At 43.1% G+C, this 23,918-nt stretch overlaps 1 protein-coding gene across 3 annotated transcripts in view; it reads left to right on the forward strand.

Annotated features, from left to right (window-relative positions):
- dpp6a (dipeptidyl-peptidase 6a) overlaps window positions 1-23,918 on the forward strand; it is a 301,074-nt gene that overhangs the window by 201,724 nt on the left and 75,432 nt on the right. For all 3 annotated transcript variants that reach the window (XM_061239158.1, XM_061239159.1, XM_061239157.1), the window contains 2 exons: window positions 4,801-4,915; window positions 23,292-23,387. In XM_061239158.1, coding sequence (XP_061095142.1) covers window positions 4,801-4,915; window positions 23,292-23,387 — 211 coding nt within the window. The remainder of the gene's footprint in view (window positions 1-4,800; window positions 4,916-23,291; window positions 23,388-23,918) is intronic.

Below are 23,918 nucleotides of genomic sequence, written 5' to 3' on the forward strand. Positions count from 1 at the left end.
GTGTTGTTTATGCATTGTCTGGATTGTCACAAAAACATTCCTAGGAGCAGTGCCAAAGTGCTGTCCATCCAGCCACTCACAGCCACAGATAATAACATTTGCCTGCACCTGGCGAAAACACAGACTGAAAAAGTGTGCAGCTTTATTTATTTAAAAATTGGGGACAGAGTGCTGTTGATAGCCAAGGACTGCTTCGGAAAAGCCCAAAATCCCAACTCAAAAAGCAGTGCTTTTTTGGGGGGGTTTTTTATACTTAAAATTATGTTGGTCTACAGGATTGTCTATGGTGAATTTATTTTAAAAGGCATTTATTAATTTAAACTATGAGACATTACTTGACTTGATGAAGAAAGCACTCTTGGGCATTGTTTATTTGTTTTTACAAAAGAACGTTAAAAAACCTTAAAAAAGACAGATTAAGCATATTCATTATAGCAAACATCATTCATCATAGTAAGTCAAGGATCTTGTGGCGTCTGATTGGCCTGTGCAAATAATGCTTTGTACGATAATGTATTCAGCTGTTCATCCATTGCACCCACAGTCTGTTTACAATGGGTAGATCAGGCTTTGTCAAACAAGCAGTCATGTATTCATTGATGTAATTTTAGGCCCAACGCTTTAAAATGGCCTGGATTACTCTGTTATTGATAGGTGGAAGGCTTATGTCAGAAAAGCAAGCACAACCCCATCCCCGTCCCCTTATTTTTAATGTAATATTTGAGCTGCAGCTGAACTTAGTGTTTCCATGAGCAGACCATATCGGCTTCGTTTCTACTGCTGATTTGAGCAGCACGTTATCTTATTTACAATATTTTTAAATAAAGTTGTTAATGCGTAATAAAGCATTAATGACATAAGTAACATAAGTAAAGTGCCTTATAAATTTGTTTTTTTAGAAGTAAAGTGTCTAGTTGATTTTTTCCCAACATGAAAAAAACATGGTGAATATGATATTTAGAAGGAAGCTTCCAGAATTAGAAACATCGCTGTTGCTATGTTATTTTCATGATTAATATTTTCATAATTCTCTTAATAATGTAATAAATGCACTGTGACACTGTTAAAGTGTTACACATTTTTATCATTTGAAATTTAGTGGGGTGCAAGAATTTGGCCACTCCTAGTTTTAATGTCTGTTGTATTGAATCTGTATGTGATCGAAAGCAAACCTGAACTCTGAATGGTACAGAGTTCATTTTTAAAGCAAGATTGCTCAGATTATACATTTTTTTTACTGTTTTTATTAAAACTGAAAAGGACCCTGTGCAATATTTTGGAAACCCTTTTGGATTCATCTTTGTTACTTTTTAAAAAGAGGATTACTAAAGCCCAGACCCGGGTGATTTAATTCAAGGTCTGAATTTTTTACTGTGAAGTAACTCCATTACTCTAAATTGTCCAACTGCAGTGGCTGTTCTGTCTGGTGTTAACAACCATGGGTTCCGCTAAAAAGTTGGTCTAGCTGTTCACAGGACAACAATACAACATATTTAAAAAAAATAATAATTCCAAAACCAGCGTAGAAGAAGCGTTTGCAAGCTGTTATAGTTTCCCAAGGAGGAGTTACAAAATACTAACTGACAGGACAGGGCCTTTTTCCTTTTTCATTATTTTTAAACGGTAAAATATTTTTTACAGTTATAGTTAGTTTGTTAGTAGGATTTCACGAGTGCTCTGGCCTGTTTGTATTGTGTATGTTAATGAAAAAAACACGGTTGTAAAGCTTTTTCTGCTTTTATTATTCCATTCATTCATATTTTATTTTTTTAAATGATTGCAATTACTAAGCCAATTGAATATTATACTTGTTCATATCATATAAAGCACAGACACGTTTCAGCAAACCAAGCCTTCCTCAGCGTGTGTTGCTGCTTTGGCAAAACTCGTCTGTGCTTTAAATAAAAAAGACCTGTTTCTAATTGTTGTCCTTCTAATTGGAGTATGTACTTTTTAAGGATTCAGCACCCATTAAGAAGACATTAATTAATCTAAGTAGAGCATGTTTGAATTTTTAATTCACACATAAAAATCAAGGACTCAAAACAAAACTGGGCCCCTGACCTTCCCCCGTGGCTGATGTGCTTCATTTATGTACAAGTTTTCTTTATTGCCCCCTGTTTAATGTGAAACCATTTTAGTTTAACCTGTTGCATAGTGCCTGGAACATGAGACAGAGTTTACAGTCGTATCTTGGCAAGCTTTAGTATTCCCCAGCTCTGACCATTGACTGCTAAGGCTATTTTTAGGCATATACTCCCATTAACAGCGCTTCAATCTCTGTAAACCCACGCAAACCGTGCCACTTTCATGATATGCCAAACATTACCTACCTGCCACCTTCCTGCCACTAACCCTTTAAGTATCGCCCCATTTCGTGACACAAGCTTGAAAATGACATACCCAAAATAAAACGGTTACTATGGGCTGGTGAGACGTCAGGGGTTAAAGGAGATTGTAGGTATTGGAAGAGCTGGTATATGGATGAAAAGCCCTGTGATAAGCTTGTAGTCTTGCACAGGTGAAGACCACTTCTATGCCAGCTGCTTCACACTCCATAAATCCAGAAATCCGGAACACCATGCTTCTCCCAGTGCAGATAGTGCTATTTGTGCTCCAGCAGAGGTTGCCCAAACGTCTCAATCTCAGGTTCCCCTAAAATGATTACACTGTGGCTGAGGACACCTACCTATGGAGGATACTAAATCATACAGTATGAAACCTACAATAGTATTGCATGCAGTGAATATTTAACAGCATCCTTTACTGTTACAATGGTCACAATAGTGGCCCATGTCATATTCACTCCTGTACTTGAGCACAGTACAATCTTTCCGATATACCTGTTGTCTGTGGCTGTTGCTGGTGCTTAGACAAATGTTCGACATAGAATTGAGCAAATAAATCCAGAAATGGATTGGCCCTTGTTGCGCTAGAGTGTAACACTGGACTTAAAGTGAAATGAAAAAATATCTATATTACTTCCGGGAGTCTTTTTGACAGAAAGATGTTGAGTGTTAAGAATAAATATGGTCCCTATTTGGCTGAAGTGTATTAATTAACACTGAACATTTTGCTGTGTGCAAACTTACAGAAAGCTTGGGTTTCCAGACTCATTTGCTACAGTGTGCGAGACAAAGACCTCCTCTCTTGATATGACTCATAGCTCGTGTCCACTCTTCCCCCAGAGGCTAAATGTCCCGAATTAAATTGTTCGGTTGCCATCACTATTCTCTCTCCCACCAGTGCAATCCATACAAACTGCAAGAAATTAATTCAGTGTTGTCAATGGATTGCAGAAAGTGTTGCAGCAGAGATATGCAGTTCTCAGTGTTTACAGCTGTGTTTTTTCCCCTGCTTGATGGGTCAGCTGCAGTTGACTGGCTCAGGGCAGCTGTGGGGGCTGGAGCCGGAATGGTGGAAGACAAGTTTGCTTTAATGAGCTTTGTAATTGGAGGAACGGTAAATAGTTTCCCCTGCTGTTATCACACAGCTAATGATGTCTGAAGTTCCATTCAATTAGAAATGGACAGGGTCACTAAAAGCCTAGCACTTAAAAAGGCTTAGCTGCTTCACCTTATATATCCAGAGTATTGCGTTCTTTGGTTGTTTTGCTTTAATTAAGATTCAAGCCACGGTCTGTCTTGGTATATCCTCTGGTCCAGACATTCTCTTTCAGCTAATTAAGAACTTTCTTCTTGTTGTTGTAGTAGTTTTTCTCATTGCTTTGAACAAGAATTTGAGCAGTGCTCTACTTAGTGGTGAGTTGTTTGAACAACTTGAACTCAAAAGATGAGAAATCAAAAACATTGTTGAATACAAAACATTTTGGAGCTAATTGGTATTGCCAGTTTGACCACTCCAAGTGTGCTGGGAAATTAAAAGTTTTTTCTCCTTTCCTCAAATCTTGATCCAATATTGTGTTCTAAAGAGAAAATGTTTGTAGGGGAGTAGATGGAGACATTACATTACATTACATTACATGGCATTTAGCAGACACTCTTATCCAGAGCGACGTACAACAAAGACAGGTCAATTAATTTGATGTTGTCAATATACCATGCATAATAAAAGTAATGCATGTATTAAATAAACTTCTCAGTCTGCTTTGTGTTGGAACGGAGATCATACACACTGAACTGTATAACCCAATAGAAAGGCACAGGAAGATTGGCAGTCATTTACAAGCTGCAATCAGTGGTTTAATATTAAATATCAGTGTGGTCAGGGGTTAAATTGCAACAATTTCTCTCCGGGAAAAGAAAGCAGGTGATTGCACATGGCATTACTAAACCTCATTTAGTGGAAACTGCTTTCCAATGTCCAAAATTGGGGCATAGTAACTTTGAGTTGCTCACTCGCACACAGAGTACGAGTGTGTGTGTGTGTTTGTGTGTGTGTGTGTGTGTGTGTGTGTGCGTGTGCCTGTGTGTATGTGTATGCTTGTGTGTGTGTGTCTAGTCAAGGAGTGTGGACTAGACCCTGGTACACTGGGGAAAACGGCCTCTGTCCAGACCAATTGCTGTATGTCATGTCATGAAGAGGTGCAGCTGGTCAAGGAAAAGCGGGCTGAAAAGAAGCAGAGGAGGCTTTTAACCATGGCTGCAACTGACAGAACACGTCAAGCTTTCACGTGCACCGTCTGTGGCAGGCAGTGTGCATCCCGCATCAGACTTTACAGTTACCAGCCAACCCATAACAAGCAGCAGTAGAGGTCATCATGGGCCACAGCGGACTACCTTAAGCAAGTGTGTGCGTGAGTCATCCTTGAGTAACCCTGATTTACATGGTTTCTTGCAGGAGCTGGTGGGCAGCAACCCTCCGCAGAGGAACTGGAAAGGAATCGCCATCGCCCTGCTCGTCATCCTGGTCATCTGCTCTCTGATCGTCACCTCAGTCATTCTCCTGACCCCAGGTAATGTCTCCGTCCCCAGTCCTCCAGTCTGTCTCTTCAAACTTTCAAATAGTGCCAAACAAACACAAGCGAGGGGCCATGGTGACCACGTCCATGTGTTTCATCCTCTGGTCTCTCCTCTCTGGGGGAGGGCAGTGATAAAAAGAGATGTAGCACAGTGTGGCGGAGGCCAAGTGTGCCGCACTCATATGCTATGGTGTCACTCATGCTATTTTCTGAGAGTATTTAATCGGTAACAATACACCGGACAAGCTCAGTGAAGCGTAGAAAAGTGTTTGAATCCAAAACAATTAAAACTACAATAGTTAATTTCTGACTTCTCACGGTCAATAGAGAAATTGCAGCAACAAACACCCTAAAACCACAGCACTGTGTATCCCTCCCCCTTCTCTGTGAATGTGCTGTACAATGTTTTGGTGCAAAGTGTCAGTCCGTGAACAGCATACTTAAAAATTTAAGGACTATAAACACAGGCAGAGGGTGAGTCAACATGTCAGTGAGTCACCAAAGATGCTTTCGTAGGACAGTAACTAATCAGGCAGTGGGGCAGCAAGCCAGCGGGGCAACAAGGCAACTGCCTTTGGTTTGAGATGCAGCCGATATAACCTTGATAATTCTTGGGGGGGGGGCTCCCATGGAGAACTGCCTCCCATCAGTGCTTGTGTGAAGACAGCCTTTAGTGGGACTTAATGCTGATCACACACCTTCTTGTCAGATAGCGAAGCCTCCGTATCGATTATCGTGCAGCTGGAAAGACAGATAATTGCGGTCTTGTCAATACGCCGGGAGCGCTCACTCTGTTTGGCCGCTTTTCTTTCTGCCATTTTGGATTTACTGTCAAAACGATCCTTTCCATCCGTCCTCCCATTACACTTAATGCTACGTGGGTTTAATGATCGGTTGTCAATATTTATTTGCGCGCATTTGTCCTTATTTTCCTGTCCTGTCCTGTCAATGAATTAAAAAAAAACATCCGTGAAATAAAATCTGATGTGGCACACGTCCTTATTATTTTACAACCAGTGCAATCCCTGTGTTGGTTTAGATGCTGTTTGGAGTTGCTATGAAGTGATTCAGTAGCACTTTTGCTTGAAGATTGCTTTGTCATCAAAACCCAGCATTATTGTGAGCACTGCAGGGGATGCTTGCACTATTTTATTCATGGCAACATCACTTTTCTACAAAAGTGATTTGTATAAGTTTTTTTATCTACACTAGGATGCCCAATCATGTGAAATGGAGGGCCAAGACTATCCAGATTTTCATTCAGACCTATCACTACACCTTCTGATTTCACAAATTAACTTTGACTTTCAACCAGAGAGCAGGGAACTAATTGGTCAAATCAGCAGGTGTAGTGATTGGTTGAAATGAAAACCGGCATATTCTCAGCCCTCCATAGCACATGACTTGGCACCCCTGATCTAGACCTTCTATGTTGTTGCTTGCATTTCTAGAAGGTTCATTTTACCCGCAGTGGCAATTGATCTCCCAAATCAGTGTGCAGGAGAATCTTTACACAGCTTTATTTTTCTCTTGTTCACACTACTAAGGATTGGCCTTTGGCTCTCAGGACCTGGCTGTGTGGATTGTAGTGGCCTGTAGTGTAGTGGTTAAGGTAAATGACCGGGACCCGCAAGGTCGGTGGTTCTAATCCCGGTGAAGCCACAATAAGATCCCCACAGCCGTTGGGCCCTTGAGCAAGGCCCTTAACCCTGCATTGCTCCAGAGGAGGATTGTCTCCTGCTTAGTCTAATCAACTGTATGTTGCTCTGGATAAGAGCGTCTGTCAAATGCCAGTAATAGTGATTTAACTGGACCTCCTGTTCACCCTTGATTTACAGTCAGTGTGCAAACACACTGCACAACTGGCTACTCTTATTAGGACTGCATATCCACAAGGGCACTCATTGCTTTTCAAAGGAGATCAGTGTCCAGAGAAAGCCAGAAGTTGAAAGAACACAATTTACACAAATTATCATCAACATCAAAAACACAACTGTGTTTGTGTGATTTGTGTGTGGGTGTGTTTGTGTGTATGTGAAAGGGGGGGATGTAAGGGTATTTGTGCATGCGTTTGCGCACGTGTGTGCCTTCATGGGTGTCGGGAAGGGGTGTTAAGTGTATGTGTTGTGGGGATGTGTGTTGAAGAGGTGGTGGTATATATGCCTGTTTGTGTGTGCATGTGCGTGCGTCTGTGTGCGATCGCTTGTGTATCTGAAAACTTGTTTCACAGGATTAGAGGTACAGCACATGCCAGATGAACATAGCTGTCCCTGACACATCCATTTCGCCCCTGTGAACACTCCTTTTCGGTTCAGGAAATCCCATCAGAATTACGCCCTAAACCTCATCAGTCAATTCAAAGTCCTGCTGCAGGGTGTCAAATTTTTCTCTATGGCAGGGTTCAGCAACGCAGAGGGCCAAGAAATTCTGGTTTTTATCCCTCTTTTTACCTGAGAGTCAGGTGTGAAGACAATCTGGCCAATCAGTATCACTAATTACCCAGAAGAAAAGAAAACCATTGCATTACATTAATTACATTTGGCATCTTATTTAGAGCAACTTACAGTTGATTAGACTAAGCAGGAGACAATCCTCCCCTGGAGCAATACAGGGTTTCAAGGGCCTTGCTCAAGGGGCCAAGGGCTGTGCGGACCTTATTGCAGCTACATTAAGGCTTGGATTCGAACCACCAACCTTGTGGGTCCCAGTCATGTACCTTAACCACTACGCTCCAGCATCCTGTTGCTGAGTACAGCTTACACAGAGTATAACAACTCATAGCATTTCACGTAGAAAATAGAGTAAGTGACATCATGTGAATAATATTCTGTGTGCTGTAAAAAGAGGAATCCTGTGTCATGAGGGGCGGGGAGGAGCCTATTCAGCTTCCTGTTTCCTTTCTGCAGCACCCTGAGAGACCTTCAGGATTATAGACAGCAGCAGCTACACCTAAAAGCATGCACACCTGAGGTTGCCTGGTAACCAACGCAGGTGTTTGTGGTAATCATCATAAGGCTCGTAATGAAGGTACAGCCTGCCGTAACTCAGAGAGCCGGCGCTGATAGCAGTAGGATTTTTGGCTCAGTATATTTTGTCTGCAGCACCCCTGTTAGTTTTGTTTTTATTGTGTTACGGGTATTTTTTTCATTTGGCACAGGGGCTGCCAGCCTTTTCAGCCAAACCATCGCTGAATTCACACTGACTTGTGGGATCGAAAAGGCAGCTGCCATTCTGGCTTTTTTCCTTTGAACATGTCATAAATACACACAGTTTGAGTTGTCACAACAAGATGGATTCATTCCAAAGCTGAATTTTCCACATTTCTGTTCCCATACTTATTCATTCTTTGATAAGAAGCCATTTGGCAGTCTTTTTTCTTTTTTGGCTTTTTCCAGAACCAAAAATGCTGTGCATATTCGGTAATATTTTGGCTATGCAGTGCCGTGGATTTGGCACCTACGGCAGTGGGATTACACTGATTCGGCTTGTGATGTATAAGCCTGCCGGCCCTGTTTGTCACTTGGATTTGAGGCAGGGAGGAGGCTGAGGGTAACCCTGACCCTTCTCCTGAGTGGTTGACCGCAGGCTGACCAACTCTTGTCAGGTCTCAGTTAAAACATGGAGCTGTTATGTGGCTACTCACCAGTCCAGTCACGACCCGTCAGGTCGGCCGTACCCATCGCTTTACTGTAGGGTGGCTGTTGGAATAGATCCGGCACTGACAGAGTTGCCCTAAGCTGCTATCCCACCATGAAGACAGGCCCGTACAGCGGACATTTTTTCCCCCTCCTCCCTTTCACAAGTGATTCAGATAAAGTGGGACATTCATCTCAAAGCAGTGCCCCTTTGGCAGAATATTCAGTGAAACCTTTAAAGCACTAGTCTTAGAGGAAAGCGATTTCGGTGGACACTGGCACCTGTAATGGAGAGGAGAGTGACTTGTTTTCCTTGCCTGTGTGGATTCCTGAAAGCGGATTAGCGATTAGAATTGAGGCCTTGTGACTCTCAAAATAGGCAGAGCTATACTGTGTTATCACTTTCTCACCACTTGAAATGAATTGTTGTGTTTAGCTGTGACTTTTGGAGTTAGTGATTGATGCCTCACTCTCCCCATCGCTATCGGAAAACTGAACTGTGGAAAAACCTTGATGAGGTAGTCTGTGGCAATGGAAGCATTGATTGGTGCCAAGCTACCTGTTCCACTCATCTCTGTCTATGCTGATGGGATGTACCATTAAAGATTAAGATGGATAAATTAAGGTGAAATTACCAATGTCAGTCGATATTTATTCCCAAGCTTATCCCACCTGTTGTAGTGTAACAGTGAAGGTTGCATGACAGTTGACCTTTCATGTGTGCCCTTATGAGTAGGACGTAGAAGTTAATTGGTTTTTAAAGTATGCTGAAATGCATAACATCTATTTTTAAGTCTATTTTAAGTAGTATATAAAACTATGTTCTGCAAGTATACTCACAAGGACATTAAAGAACACATCAACATTAAAAAACAGACAATGAGCCTCATGTGAAAACATGTTGGTATTCTTATCATAAATTTCTCTTACTTTTTTAGTACGAAGTGCTCATATGATTGTGCCACATCTGGATTCAGCAAACGCATCTAATTTCAGAAAATTGAAAATGTTCATTAAAATACAGTACATATGGTAGTCTCGGTGGATTCCGTTGGATAGATGGCCAATGGGATTTACAAGAACAAGCAACATGTCATGTAGTCGGTACCTGATTGAGTAGACTGCAGTTCATTGGTTTTTTGGAAAAACATAATAATATGGTGGAGCATCGATAAACTTTATCATATTCTTCATAAGCCATCAACTAAAATACGTTTCTGAAAACATTTGAGGCGAGAAATAAGCAATGCAGTTGCTGAATCTTGATTCATATTGACCTGCAATGCCTAGTTTGAAAGTTTGATCCTAGCTTCTGCGTTTTCCATTGAGAATATTTATGGAAGTTGGGATTCCTTATATTTTATGGAGGAACTAACATTTCAAAAAACTATACTCCAAAGCACATCAACAAGTCAGGCCCACAAAGGCATGAGTCAGAAGAAGACAGTGCATGTACAAGTCAGCAGACAGACCACAAGAGCTGGCGTTACAAGTGCACATTGAGATGCTCATCCCAGCCAACCTGAAACCCTCACTTCCCTGGGTGACACTAGTCGCCATTATGCATCGTCCGGTGGGACTGCTGGCCACAGTTGGCACTGGCGTAGTCCGGGTTCAGTACCAGACTGTGATGCCCCTAGTGCCTTAACAGGATGAGACACCCAGCAGCCATTTAAAGCCGGTTCTAGGGTGTTAGAGGGGGGTAAAATACACCTTATGCCAGACAATCTGGACATTAAACTTGGAAATACTGCTGGGAGTCCTATGCTTTTCAGTGTAATCCTGATGGTTTTTAAACACCTTCCTTTTTTTTTACAGACTGAGGGGAAACTGCCAAGCACTGCCATATGGAGGTGGTTCTGTGATAGTGTGGCATAGCAGGCAGGAATTTGGCAAGAAGAAAATAAGTATTTTCCTGTAATGCTTGACAAGGTTAAGGAACACATTCGGAGGGATTTTGGACCATTCCTCTATGCAGATCCTTGCGAGATCCTTCACATCTTGTCCTCCTCATTCTTGGGTTCTCGCTTATCAGCTGCCCTCATCTGACCATATCACCCTCGTTCAATCATACTTTAAATGACCAAATGAGACCAAAATTGAATGTTTTGGTCGGATACAGCATCACCAGGCATTGAAACAGAGATGCATAAAAGGAGATACAGGTCATATCCACGGTGAAATTTGATGGTGGGTCAGTGGGGGTTTCGGGTTTGTTTTACTTCCAGAGGTCCAAGGGAACTTGTTAAAATCAATGCTATAATACATTACATTACATTATTGGCATTTGGCAGACGCTCTTATCCAGAGCGACGCACAACAAAGTGCATATCCATAACCAGGGATAAGTTCGCTGAAAGACCCTAGAGGGAAGTACAATTTGAACTGCTACCTGTACAACAAAGATAAGGACGAGGGCCAATTTTTTATTTATTTATTTATTTATTTTTTAAACAAAAGACAAACAAACAGAGCAAAAGTGACCAGAGTTAACAATCAAAACCCTGCTTACCTAGCCAACTAAAAAATACCGATACACAAAGCAAGTCACAGAGACAACAATTAAGGTTCACAGGGAGGTAGGGAGGGATGGGGAGAGGTGCTGCTTGAAGAGGTGTGTCTTCAGCTTGCGTTTGAAGGTGCGGAGAGATTCTACAGTTCTGACCTCAACGGGGAGTTCGTTCCACCACCGTGGAGCCAGAACAGACAGCAGTCGTGAGCGTGAGGTGGAGGTTCGGAGAGGGGGAGGTGCCAAGCGGCCTGTGGAGGCTGAACGAAGAGGTCTGGCAGGGGTGTAGGGTCTGATGATTTTTTGTAGATAAGCTGGGGAAGACCCCTTAACTGGTTGGAAGGCTAGCACCAATGTTTTGAATTTGATGCGAGCCATGACAGGCAGCCAGTGGAGGGTAGTAAGCAGGGGGGTGACGTGCGAGTATTTGGGAAGGTTGAAGACCAGACGAGCTGCTGCATTCTGGATAAGTTGGAGGGGTCTGATGGCGGATGCTGGGAGGCCAGCCAAGAGGGAATTGCAGTAGTCCAGGCGGGACAGAACCATCGCTTGGACCAGGAGCTGGGTCGAGTAGGGGGTGAGAAAGGGGCGGATTCTCCGTATGTTGTATAGGAAGAACCTGCAAGACCGGGTCACCGCCGCAATGTTCTCGGAAAGGGACAGTCTGCTGTCCATCACCACGCCGAGGTTCCTTGCACTGGGTGACGGCGTGAGTGTGGTATCCCCGAGGGAAATGGAGAGATCCAGATGGGGAGAGGTATTAGCAGGGATGAATATCATTTCAGTCTTGCCTGGGTTGAGCTTTAGATGGTGGTTGTCCATCCAGCTCTGGATGTCCCTCAGGCAAGCAGAGATACGGGCTGAAACCTGCGTATCAGACGGCGGGAATGAGACAAAGAGTTGGGTATCGTCCGCGTAGCAGTGATAGGATAGCCCATGTGCAGTGATCACAGGGCCAAGGGAGCGAGTGTAAAGAGAAAAAAGAAGCGGGCCTAGGACTGAGCCCTGGGGAACTCCTGTGGCGAGGGGCCGAGGTGTCGATACCGAACCAGCCCAGGAAACCTGGAAGGAGCGACCAGAGAGGTAGGACTCAATCCAGTCCAGGGCTGTGCCACAGATGCCCGTTGCTGACAGGGCAGACAGGAGGATGGAGTGATCCACAGTGTCGAAGGCAGCAGAGAGATCTAGAAGAATGAGGACAGAGGAGAGGGAGGCTGCTCGTGCGGCATGGAGTGACTCACTGATGGAGAGGAGCGCAGTCTCTGTCGAGTGGCCCGATCTGAAGCCAGACTGATGGGGGTCTAGCAGGTTGTTGTTAGAAAAGAAAGAAGAAAGTTGAGTAGAAGCGGCTCGTCTATAGTTTTAGAAAGGAAAGGAAGAAGAGATACCGGGCGGTAGTTCTGGATGATGGAGGGATCCAGAGTAGGCTTTTTTAGCAGCGGAGTGATGTGGGCCCTCTTGGAAGATGCCGGAAAACAGCCGGAAGACAGGGAGGAGTTGACAAGGGAGGTGACAAATGGGAGAATGTCAGGTGTGATAGTTTGGAGAAGAGAAGAGGGGATAGGGTCAAGGGCACAGGTTGAGGGGCGGTGGGAGAGAAGGAGTTGAGAAACATCAGAGTCTGTAAGGGGGGAGAAAATGGAAAAGGAAGGGATGGGCCTAGAGGGGGGGGAAGGGCACAGTGAGGGGGGCGTGGTTGTAAAGGATCTGCAGATGACTGTGACCTTCTCATCGAAGAAATCAGCAAAGTCATCAGCAGCGAAGGAGGACTGAGGAGGAGGAGCCGGTGCGTTGAGGAGAGAGGAGAAAATAGAGAAAAGTTTCCGGGGGTTAGAACCGGAGTTCTGAATTTGTGTTTGATAGTATTTAGCTTTGGCGGCAGTGACAGCGGAAGAGAATGCCGCCAGGAGAGACTGGTAAGTTGTGAGGTCTGAAGCGTCTCTGGATTTCCCCCACTTCCTCTCCGCTGCGCGGAGGCTGGCCCTGGAGGTACGGAGGGTGTCAGATATCCAAGGGGACGGGGGGGATGTGCGAGGCGGCTTTGAGACAGGGGGACAGAGGGAGTCAAAAGCAGAGGAGAGAGATGAAAGAAGGGCGGCAGATGCAGAGTCAGCGGGGAGTTTGGAGAAGGATTCGAGAGGGGGGAGTGAGGCGGTGACAGTGGTGGCAAAGGAAGAGGGTGAGAGGGAGCGGAGGTTACGGCGGGCTGAGGAAGGGTAGGTGGGAGGAGGGGGAGGAGGATGGGGAGGAAGAGGGAGGGAGAATGAGATGAAGTGGTGATCAGATGTATGCAGAGGGGTAACCGTGAAATCAGAGCATGAGCAGTTCCTCACAAAGACAAGGTCTAGGACATTGCCTGCCTTGTGGGTTGGAGGAGAGTGTTGCAGGGAGAGGCCGAAGGAGTGGAGTAGCGGTAGGAAGGCAGAAGCCTGGGAGGCTTCAAGGTGGATGTTGAAGTCTCCAAGGAGAATCAGCGGGGTGTCATCCTCAGGGAAGGAGCTGAGAAGGGTGTCTAGCTCATCAAAGAAGCTTCCCAGGGGCCCTGGAGGGCGATAGATAACTGCAATAAAAAGGTTAGTAAGGTAGGATACTGCAACAGAATGGAATTCAAAAGTGGATATGGACAGGTCAGAGAGGGGGAGAACAGAGAATTTCCACGAGGGGGAAATTAAAAGACCAGTACCACCGCCACGGCCAGAAGGCCGGGGAGTGTGCGAGAAGGAGAAGGAGGATGAGAGGGCAGCGGGAGTGGCGGTGTTGTCAGGTGTGATCCAGGTCTCAGTTAGGGCAAGGAATTGTAGGGACTGGAGGGAGGCATACGCAGGGATGAAGTCAGCCTTCCGAGTGGCAGACTGGCAGTTCCATAGTCCCCCTGTGACAGCAAAGTCCTTACAGGGGGTGAGCGGGGGGTAGCTGAGGTTGGAGGGGTTCCGACGCCGTGGAGGCCGACGTCGCAGGGGGTGTCTTCGGGGGAGAGAGCACACTGGGATGGGGTGAAACATAACAGCATAGCAAACTGAGACGGAGCGTCGCTCTGAAGACGCCTATTTAAAGCACCTACAAATCGCTCACAAGCAGTATCAAATCAGCGCTAATCTCCTGACAAACTCCTGACAAACTCAGCAATTTCAAACAAACGTTCAATCACTCTACAGGTATGCAACCAGTATGAGTGATTAACAATACAACAAACAGCAATACAACAAACAGACTGGCTCAAGCCCTAACCTCAGATTGTTCAAATTAGCAATAACGAAATTACACTTTACCGTATCTAGTGGACGGTCCGCAGCAATACCACACACCTGGTTACAATGATGCACTAAAGGGTGCACTAATAGATTCCACCATGGATCAGGAAATTATGTCTGAGAATCTGGTGGCATCTACCACAAGGCTGAGAATTGGCTGTAGGTGGACTTTCCAGCAAGACAATGACCCAATGCATACCTCAAAATCCACACAGAAATGTTTGCGTGACAGTAGAATCTGTGTTCTGCAGTGGATCTCAGACACCAGACCTCAATACAGTCAAAAACCTGTGGGCTGAACTGAACAGGGCAGTTGATAATTGAGAACCCAAGAATCTGGATAGAGGAATGGTCCAAAATCCTTCCAAATAGTCCATAGTCCCTCCATTTCAGGGCACCATAATGTTTGGAAGACAGCAATGTTATGTAAATGAAAGTAATTATGTTTAATAATGTGTTGCATATCCTTTGGATGCCATGACTTCCTGTGACCTGTCAAGAGTCATCAGAGTCTGGACATTTTATTTTCAGGTTGTTCTACAAGCAATACTAAAACTATTTACATTTCAATGGATCTCTATAGGAATTGGGGTGGTGTATTCAGCTGTAAATCACACAGATATAGTAAAGAACATATTAGTTGGCTAAATGGCTTTAAGTCATCAAGGGTCCAAGGTATCAAATGAGCTTCAAACCACTGTGCTGCTGCCAGACATGCAATAGATATGAAAATAATTGTTTCTCCGGGAAAAGTTTCCTGTTGAGCTCATTGGAATAAATATCTAGGAGAATCACTTATTTTCTTATCTACTGAAAAAATATGGCTTATTCTTTTTATTTTATTTGTATTTATTCACAGGCATGTTGGGAGGTTATTTTCACTTTGTTGGTATTGTCAGCCTACTCATATGCTATTGAGGTGTTCATAAATTACAGATGTAGCAAAGTGTATTTTGGTGACTCTAGGTGCATTTAAACCAACCATTTTAAACGTTCTGTGGCCTTGAGATTATATAATATATGGACACACAAACACAAATCTGTGTGCATACTGTACACACACAAGCACACACACACACAGAAAATGTATATTTCATTCACTCAGAGAATGAGCAAGAACTACTGATCCCTCAACAGCTCAATTAGCACAGTAGTATATCAGAGAAATAATGACCAGCCTCTACTAAAACATGTCTCATTTATGCCTCATTAACTCCCAAAGGCACTTTTTCCTTCTAAGGTAATCACCGTGTATTTATTTATTTATTACTTTTATATCAATTAATTTGCATATTAGGGTAGGTTCATAATGTTTAAGTATTTTGGTTAGGGTATCATATTTAGTGTCTTTTGCTACATATCAGGCAAACCACATGCTGTAGAGGTCCAATAATCTGGCCAGAATCCTTTCAGTATTGATAAAAAAGGAGGTAACCGAGTGCACATTTACTCACAATGCCACTGTGTGGTCTAACCAATCAGGTTGCGCTATGCTGCCAGTTTGATGAGCCATCTCAACATTGGTTCCCAGATATACCACAGTTTGGCCTGTCCTCATTGGATGTAATCCCATTTCCACCAACCCCAGTTAGGCCTTTTCTCATTGGCTCCTCAGAGACTGGCACTTGTGGGGGTTAAAAAGGTTGTTGTGCATCAGTTTTTGTGACCATTTTATGTATTGGCAACAAACCTGGGTCAAATACGTAATTGTTGGATTCAAATACTTAACTGAGCTTGTCTGGTGTATTGAAATCTATTGGAACTGGATCCTGTCTGGTGTATTGGACATGTGTCTGGTGTATTGGAACCTATTGTAACCTAGTGCATTGAAACATACGTAGTGTATTGAAACATACGTATGGTCTATTTAAACCCATGGGTATTGGCTCAATTGCACCAGGCAATTAAGCAAGGAAAAGTATTTGAATCCAAAAGAAGTATGTATTTGAACCAGGATGTGATTGATTAGGCACAATGTTGGTTCAGTGTGCACGTTGCATACTTCTCTCCCTTACAACAGCAGCATTGGCTACGTGACTGTAACATGTTGATGGATGGCAAATGAAAACAGCTGTGCTGCAAGCTCACAGCATCGATGAGAGGCACACGGCCAAAAACACAGCAGCTCATCTTTGATCTGATTAGAATCAGAAACATCACTTTGAAACAAAATGAAATGAAAAACAGCATGAGATGGGTTTCATGGGGAAAATGACAATGAGAAATTACACTTCAAGTTTTTGATAAGTTCAGTTCGACAAGTGGTATTGTCAGCTTTCTCGAGACAAATAAGGGAACTTCTACAGCTAACTCGGTTTTCTTGCTTTGTGATACGCTCCCCATTCAGAGACCTGTCAATGAATTGAAAAAGCTCAGCCCAACAGAAACCAAAGCATTCAAATAGCCCACTATCCCCAAACATGCGGAGAGAATTCTTCAGGGCTCTTCACATGTCTGAAAGCATGCTGATTGTGCGATCCATAAAGGAGACAAGCCATATTGTTGTTGCTGTTGCTTTTCATTTAGCAAAGAGTGTTACCTTGGAGAATAAATGGTTGGCATTTATATAGCGCCTTTATCCAAAGCGCTGTACAATTGATGCTTCTCATTCACCCATTCATACACACACTCACACGCCGACGGCGATTGGCTGCCATGCAAGGTGCCGATCAGCTCATCAGGAGCATTTGGGGGTTAGGTGTCTTGCTCAGGGACACTTCGACACAGCCCAGGCGGAGGATCGAACCGGCAACCCTCCGACTGCCAGAAGACTGCTCTTACTGCCTGAGCCATGTCGCCCCTAGAATAGTCTGAAAGCTTAACTTACGCCTACACTAAAGTAGGTGTAGAATTTATACCCTGATGTAGCACTATGCTCAGTTGGTGCAACAGGTGTATTTATTAAGTCTGACTTTGTGTACATTCTGTACCGGACGTAACGCTAAGACCAGGCGTACGTCCAGTTGTGCAACTGGCCCTTGGAAATATTACTGGTGATACACTACTATAGAAATGTTATCTTTTGTGCAACCATAAATTCATGAAGTCTTTTTTTTGGCAAAGTTTTAACATATGTAATTAATGTGCTTATACTGACTGTTATTGTATTGGAGCATGCTTATTACAGGATAATATAAAAAATATTTTTTTCATCGGTTATTCGATTAAATGTGGCCAGTTAACCGAACCAATCCCTATTAATGATTATTATTATTGATGATACTTTTAACCAAAGCTGCTTACAGTTGATTAGGCTAACCTGGGGACAGTCCCTCCTGGAGTAATGTGGGGACACGGGCCTTGCTCAAGGGCCTAACACCTGTGGAGCTCTTATCGTGCTTACACCTGGGCCTGAACCACAAACTTTCTTGGGCCCTTTCATGTACCTTATGTACCAGCACTAGACTACATCACTGAGACAATAATTGACTAACTACTATCCTGAGCTGGCCAGAGGAAGATGGACTCCCCATATTTTCCCCAAAGTTTTTACCTGTTTGCCCATCTGGGGGAATCATGCTTGTGTGGGGGTTGTATTCCAGGGTATGCTGCATATATTTAGTCAAATTCCCAGTACAAATACACATAATTTGATCTGAAGGAGGAGATGGAGGGCATATCATCTTACTTCTCCATCTGTGTTTTCACTCTCTTGTAAATCCCATCATAGTGCTTTTTTTCATGAAGATGAAGGAGACACGTCTGCCAGGCAGGTCATGTGATGAGCCGTGAAATAAAATGAGAACACTAAGGCCCTGGGGCTTTCGTTCCCTCCGAGATGGCCCACACATCCACGCTCGTCTGCGGGCTGACAAAGAGCTGCAGCATGTGCACATTTCCCCCGGCTGAACATTGATTGGATTACAGAATGAAGTGTGCTTCCTGTGAAATTGCCTGGGAGACCATATCTTGTCTGATCTTGTGCATGTCATGTTTTCACATGATGGAAATCATCTGGCCCAAGGAAATGACTCCCAGGTAAATACACAGTAAGACCTGGGGATTGGAAATTGGTGTTGGTGATTGATTTGTTTTATCCGCTGCTGAGGCAAAACAGCTCAGGTTGGGTTTTGAAACAGCCGATACCTGCTTGACCAGTTCAGACCTGCTCCCAGCTTGACATGGTTTGACCAACTCAAGCTTTGTTTTGAAACAGCTGGTAGCTGGTGCAGCTCAGAAAAGCTAGAGATGTGCTGTGTAACCCCCCCCCCCCCCCAATAATACATAATTGTTCTGGATTTAAATAATTTTTGCCGATTTACTGAGCTTGTCTGATGTATTGGAACCTATTAAATACTCTCAAACAGTGCAAACCATGCCTTTTGTTTGGCTCAATTACACTTGGAAAGATCAATCGAACACAGCTTGTAGCCTCGTGGCTAAGGTACATGTCTGGGACCCAAAAGGTTGGTGGCTCAAGCCCCGGTGTAGCCCCGGTGTGGCTCAAGCCCCGGTGTAGCCACAATAAGATCCATGCAGCTGTTGGGCCTTTGAACAAGTCCGCTGTCCCCCACATTGCTCCAGGGAAGATTGTCCCCTGCTTAGTCCGGTCTGTGAAAATCAGTTGCATTGACTCCAAAACGTATTTTGAGTTTTAGAAACTCCCCGAAAGAAGAGCAAGTAAGCTTTCAAACGATTTAATGATTCTTTTTGAGAGCTACCAAGCCATGTTTTTGAGAAAAACTGCTTCAAAGTTTTGTGGCGAGATGGTAGTTATGAGACACTGGAAGACTACCGACACTGGGATAACTAAACTCTGGGGCTATACCTTGTAATCTGATGTAAAAACTATATTTTTACTCTGAACATTTACTCTTGACATTAAGACATACAGACCATGAAAGCAAAAACATTCACTTGTAGCCACGAATGCAACTGATATGGTTGTTTGTGACTGGTGAACAGTGACAAGCTGGCTAGCCTCCAAGTGATGCGAAACTCTGTTGATACCTTGTCATTTTATGTTTTAAACATTTAATACTAATCTTTTTAAACAATATTTGACATTGCGACATACAAATTATGAAAGCCAAGACATTAAAGTAGTCACTAGTGGTCGTGATTGTGTGACTGCTGACCGGTGACACGCTGGCTAACCTCCAAACAATGCACAACCCCGGTGTTACTTTCACTTTGACATCTTGCGTTTAAAAGCTTAAAAAACATATTTTTACTCTGAATTAAGACATGCAGATTATGAACGGCAATATATTGTTATACAAAATTACGACTAAAGCCTAAAATGTGCAAAAATAAAATGTTTTACATAAGCATCGATTTATGTGAAATTGGCCTTTGTGACTTCCAACTGATTATGATAGAGCAGGTCACATATATTTGACAAGGGTTTTTACTTATTGCTTGCAGTTTTTCTCAATTGTTTACACAGATTTTGTTCAACTACACTGCTCAAAAAAATAAAGGGAACACATAATCATTACAATGTAACTCCAAGTCAATCACACTTCTGGGATATCAACCTGTCCAGTTAGGAAGCAACACTGATTGTGAATCAATTTCAACTGCTGTTGTGCAATGGAACAGACAACAGGTGGAAATGAGAGGCAATTAGCAAGACAACCCCTATAAACGAATGGTTCTGCAGGTGATGGCCAAAGGCCATTTCCCTGTCCTCATCCTTTCTGGCAGATGTTTGGTCACCTTTGCATTTTGCCAGTGCCCTCACCACTAGAGGTAGCATGAGGCGGTGTCTGCAACCCACAGAAGTTGCTCAGGTAGTGCAGCTCATCCAGGATGGCACATCAATGCGCGCTGTGGCAAGAAGGTTTGCTGTGTCTCCCAGCACAGTGTCAAGAGCATGGAGGAGATACCAGGAGACAGTCCAGCACACCAGGAGACATGGAGGGGGCCGTAGGAGGACAACAACCCAGCAGCAGGACCGCTGTCTGCTCCTTTGTGCAAGGAGGAACAGGAGGAGCACTGACAGAACCCTACAAAATGACCTCCAGCAGGCCACTAATGTGCATGTTTCTGCTCAAACTGTGAGAAACAGACTCCATGAGGGTGGTATGAGGGCCCGACGTCCACAAGTGGGGCCTGTGCTCACAGCCCAACACCGTGTAGCCCGATTGGCATTTGCCAGAGAACACCAGGATTGGCAGATTCGCCATTGGCACCCTATGCTCTTCATGGATGAGAGCAGGTTCACACTGAGCACATGTGACAGACATGACAGAGTCTGGAGACGCCGTGGAGAACGTTCTGCTGTCTGCAACATCCTCCAGCATGACCGGTTTGGCGGTGGGTCAGTGATGGTCTGGGGAGGCATATCCTTGTCTCATCATGTCTCGTTCCATCCACCGACGCCACGTTGCACCACAGACTGACCAGGAGTTGACTGATGCCCTGATCCAGGTCTGGTAGGAGATCCCTCAGGAGAACATCCGTCGTCTCATCAGGGGCATGCCCAGACGTTGTAGCGAGTGCATACGGGCACTTGGAGGCCACACACACTACTGAGCCTCATTTTGAATTGTCTTGAGGAATTTCCACAGAAGTTGGATCAGCCTGTGATCTGATTTTTCCACTTTTATTTTGAGTATGATTCTGAATCCAGACCTCCATGGGTTAATGATTTTGATTTCCATTGATCATTCTTATGTTATTTTGTTCTCAACGCATTCCACTATGTAATGAATAATGATTTTTAACTGGAATATTTTATTTATTGAGATCTAGGATGTGTTGTTTAAGCGTTCCCTTTATTTTTTTGAGCAGTGTATATTTCATTTATTAAAACTATAAGCACGAAACTGATATAAAAAAATCTGATATGGAAAATTTGATATATCTCTATAAAAATGTAACACTGCATTCAAAACTATGTTTTCTCCTTCTAATGAAAATAGTGTGAAGTGTTTAGGAAAAGGGTTAAATGACATGAAAATTTGAGTGAAAACAAGTGAAATGTGTGTATAATTGTGAAAAGAAATGTGTTTCTTCTTGCACAGGAGCTTTGTTAATTAGGTTAATAGCACCAGTTCTAGCATGTAAACACAAAAGACAAAAAGACAAAAACTTTTCTTCCATTGGTTTCCTTTCTTTATATAGAAAGCTACTCGCAAACTATGGAGAAATACCCTGCAGTTTTGATGCAGTTGTATGGCAATATACAGCAGTGCCCTTGAGAATTATTCACTTAATTGATAAAGATGAGCAAAGATGGCTGTATTAAATAAACTATGTTCGGATACTCAAAAAAGGTAAAATTATGTCCTTTATCTTTTTTATGTTTCTCTCTTTTTTTTTGGATTATCAAACATTTCAATTCTATTCTATTTGTATTTTCTGGATTTCGTAAAACATTTTATTCCCACCTTTCTGCCAGACTAGTTTTATCCAAAACCAAGTTTTGTGACAAATATTCTGCTATTTTAGTTTTCAGTTTTGCTGGGATGTTTTACAAATCTCTCAAATATTAAAGACTCCTGACATTTTTACCTGAATTAATTTTACAAATAACACATCACATTCGCCATATATATACAGTATGTCACAATTATCTTTAGTTAAAATAAACAGTTTAACAATGCCTAAATAACACTAAGGAATTAGCATATACTGTGAAGCCCTCATTATGTGCTGTTTTTCCTTGGTTTTCCAGATGGTTATGTGCGGGACAAAGACTATTGTTCCTATGTTTGTTTGTTTCTCTATTATATTTTTTTATGTGAAAAGGTAGTTGTTGGATTCCCATCTGTTTGTTAACCGATGCATCAAGGAAAGCAAATATTGGTGTCACTTGCGTACAGTGGCAGAAGAATTGAGCCAGAATTGCTGGGTGCCAGGTGTTTAGAAACTCAGCAAAGTTATCTATCCAATGTAGCTTTTGCACCCCTACTAATTACCTCTGGCAAATCAACAGCTTCCACCATCATGCTGAACTAGTATACAGAATACATCAACAGGCATTAATCCCAGAAGAGGGAACAAATGAACATTTATTCTCAAATATATTTTCTTTATCATCATTATGTACATAGATTATGTACAAAACAATTGGTTGGGAATTAGTCATTCGACGGTTGTAAAATGACTTTAATTGTACTGATCTGAAACTACTTACAGTAAGTAGCGCAGCATCAGTTGCAAAAAGGTCCATTCTTGCAAGATGGTGCTGAACTGATGGCAAACCTTTTTTACAGGAGATTGTTATGGCTTTCATTAAATATTTTACCTGACAAGTTCATAGCTAATGGCTCTTTTGTGGGCTCTGAGCCCTACCTCTTGCTTTTGGAGTTTTGCCTGCCGGGTTTTCACTTGGTTGCTTGTTGCCTTGCTCTGCTCCACGGTGTGGTTTCCGGCGTGAAAACACAACCATTCAGAGTCAACATAGGGTTGCCATATCTATGCTTGTTTATTTGTTTCCATCCAGGACCACATTAAAAATTGTGTAAAAGAAATTGTACGAACACCTGTTTCAAATGTAGATGAATTTCTACAAATACAGCGTGTTCTCAATAAATAATGTAGGATAAGTTGTGTGGTGATGTGTTTGTGCTTTCTTGGTGAAAAACTATAACTTTTTAATTCAATGCAAGTGGTCAGCGGGGCCTCGTGCTGCAAACCCTTAAAGCTGGTTCTTCGCTACAAACCCTCTGCTCTGTAAATTGTAAAAAAAAAAAAAAACTGTCAAGCAGTGGGCCAGTTAAGAAAAGCAATGGCTGACCCTTTGGTCCTCAGAGCAGTGTACAAACAGGCATTATCCGCTGGAGGCGTAAACAAAGAACACCGTGTTTTGGGGATCAGCAAAAATTTGAGATCAAGACACGGCGAGCCACGACAAAGCTGAGACTAAGACAAAGCAAGGATACGTGGGAGAACTTGGCGATTAACAAAGGGTTTTCACTGATGTGGTGCCAGTCGACCAAAGTCTCAGCTATACAGCATTGGAACCGCACGAGCGTTTTCTCTTCGTAGATGGACTGACATTGTGAACTCTCTTTTCTTTACAGTTGAGGATGACTCGCTCGGCCTCAGGGCCAAGGTGTCCACTGAAGCCCTTGCAAGAGATTTCAAGATTCATGACCCAAATGCCAAGTGGATCGGCGGTGAGTACAGCATGCAGTGGACATTGTTTTGCATGACGTATTGGTACGAGAGTGCTGCTTTTTGTGTCGAAAAAACGTGGGTGGAGCCGTCGCCTGTAAACACTAATTTGTTGATTTTGGCTAATCATAGTGTTTCTATATGAATAGCAAAGTCTTCTGATTGGTTGTTACAAGTCAGTGACTGAGAGACCATATGTTACAGAAACATAAAGGTTTGCGCAAATCATAGTGATTTTATGCAAAGAGAAGTATTCTGATCTCCCTGTACCATCAGTAAGAAGCTGACAGACCAGCACTTATCAGTGACTTGTGGATTTGCACCAATTGTAAGGCTATTTTCATACAAGGGTAAGTCCTCTGATTTGTCCATATAAGTCAGCGACTGACAGACATTAGCAACTCAATGTTCACAAAGCCTTGTTCTCTCCCAAGAGCAGAAGCATAACCATAACACACAAGAGACTAGTTTAATCAAACCCATTATCACCTTGAACATCTATTGAAACGTTGTGAGCAAAGAGCTAAAACTAG

This window comes from Conger conger, chromosome 4 (genome assembly GCF_963514075.1).
Source record: "Conger conger chromosome 4, fConCon1.1, whole genome shotgun sequence".
NCBI lineage: Eukaryota > Metazoa > Chordata > Actinopteri > Anguilliformes > Congridae > Conger > Conger conger.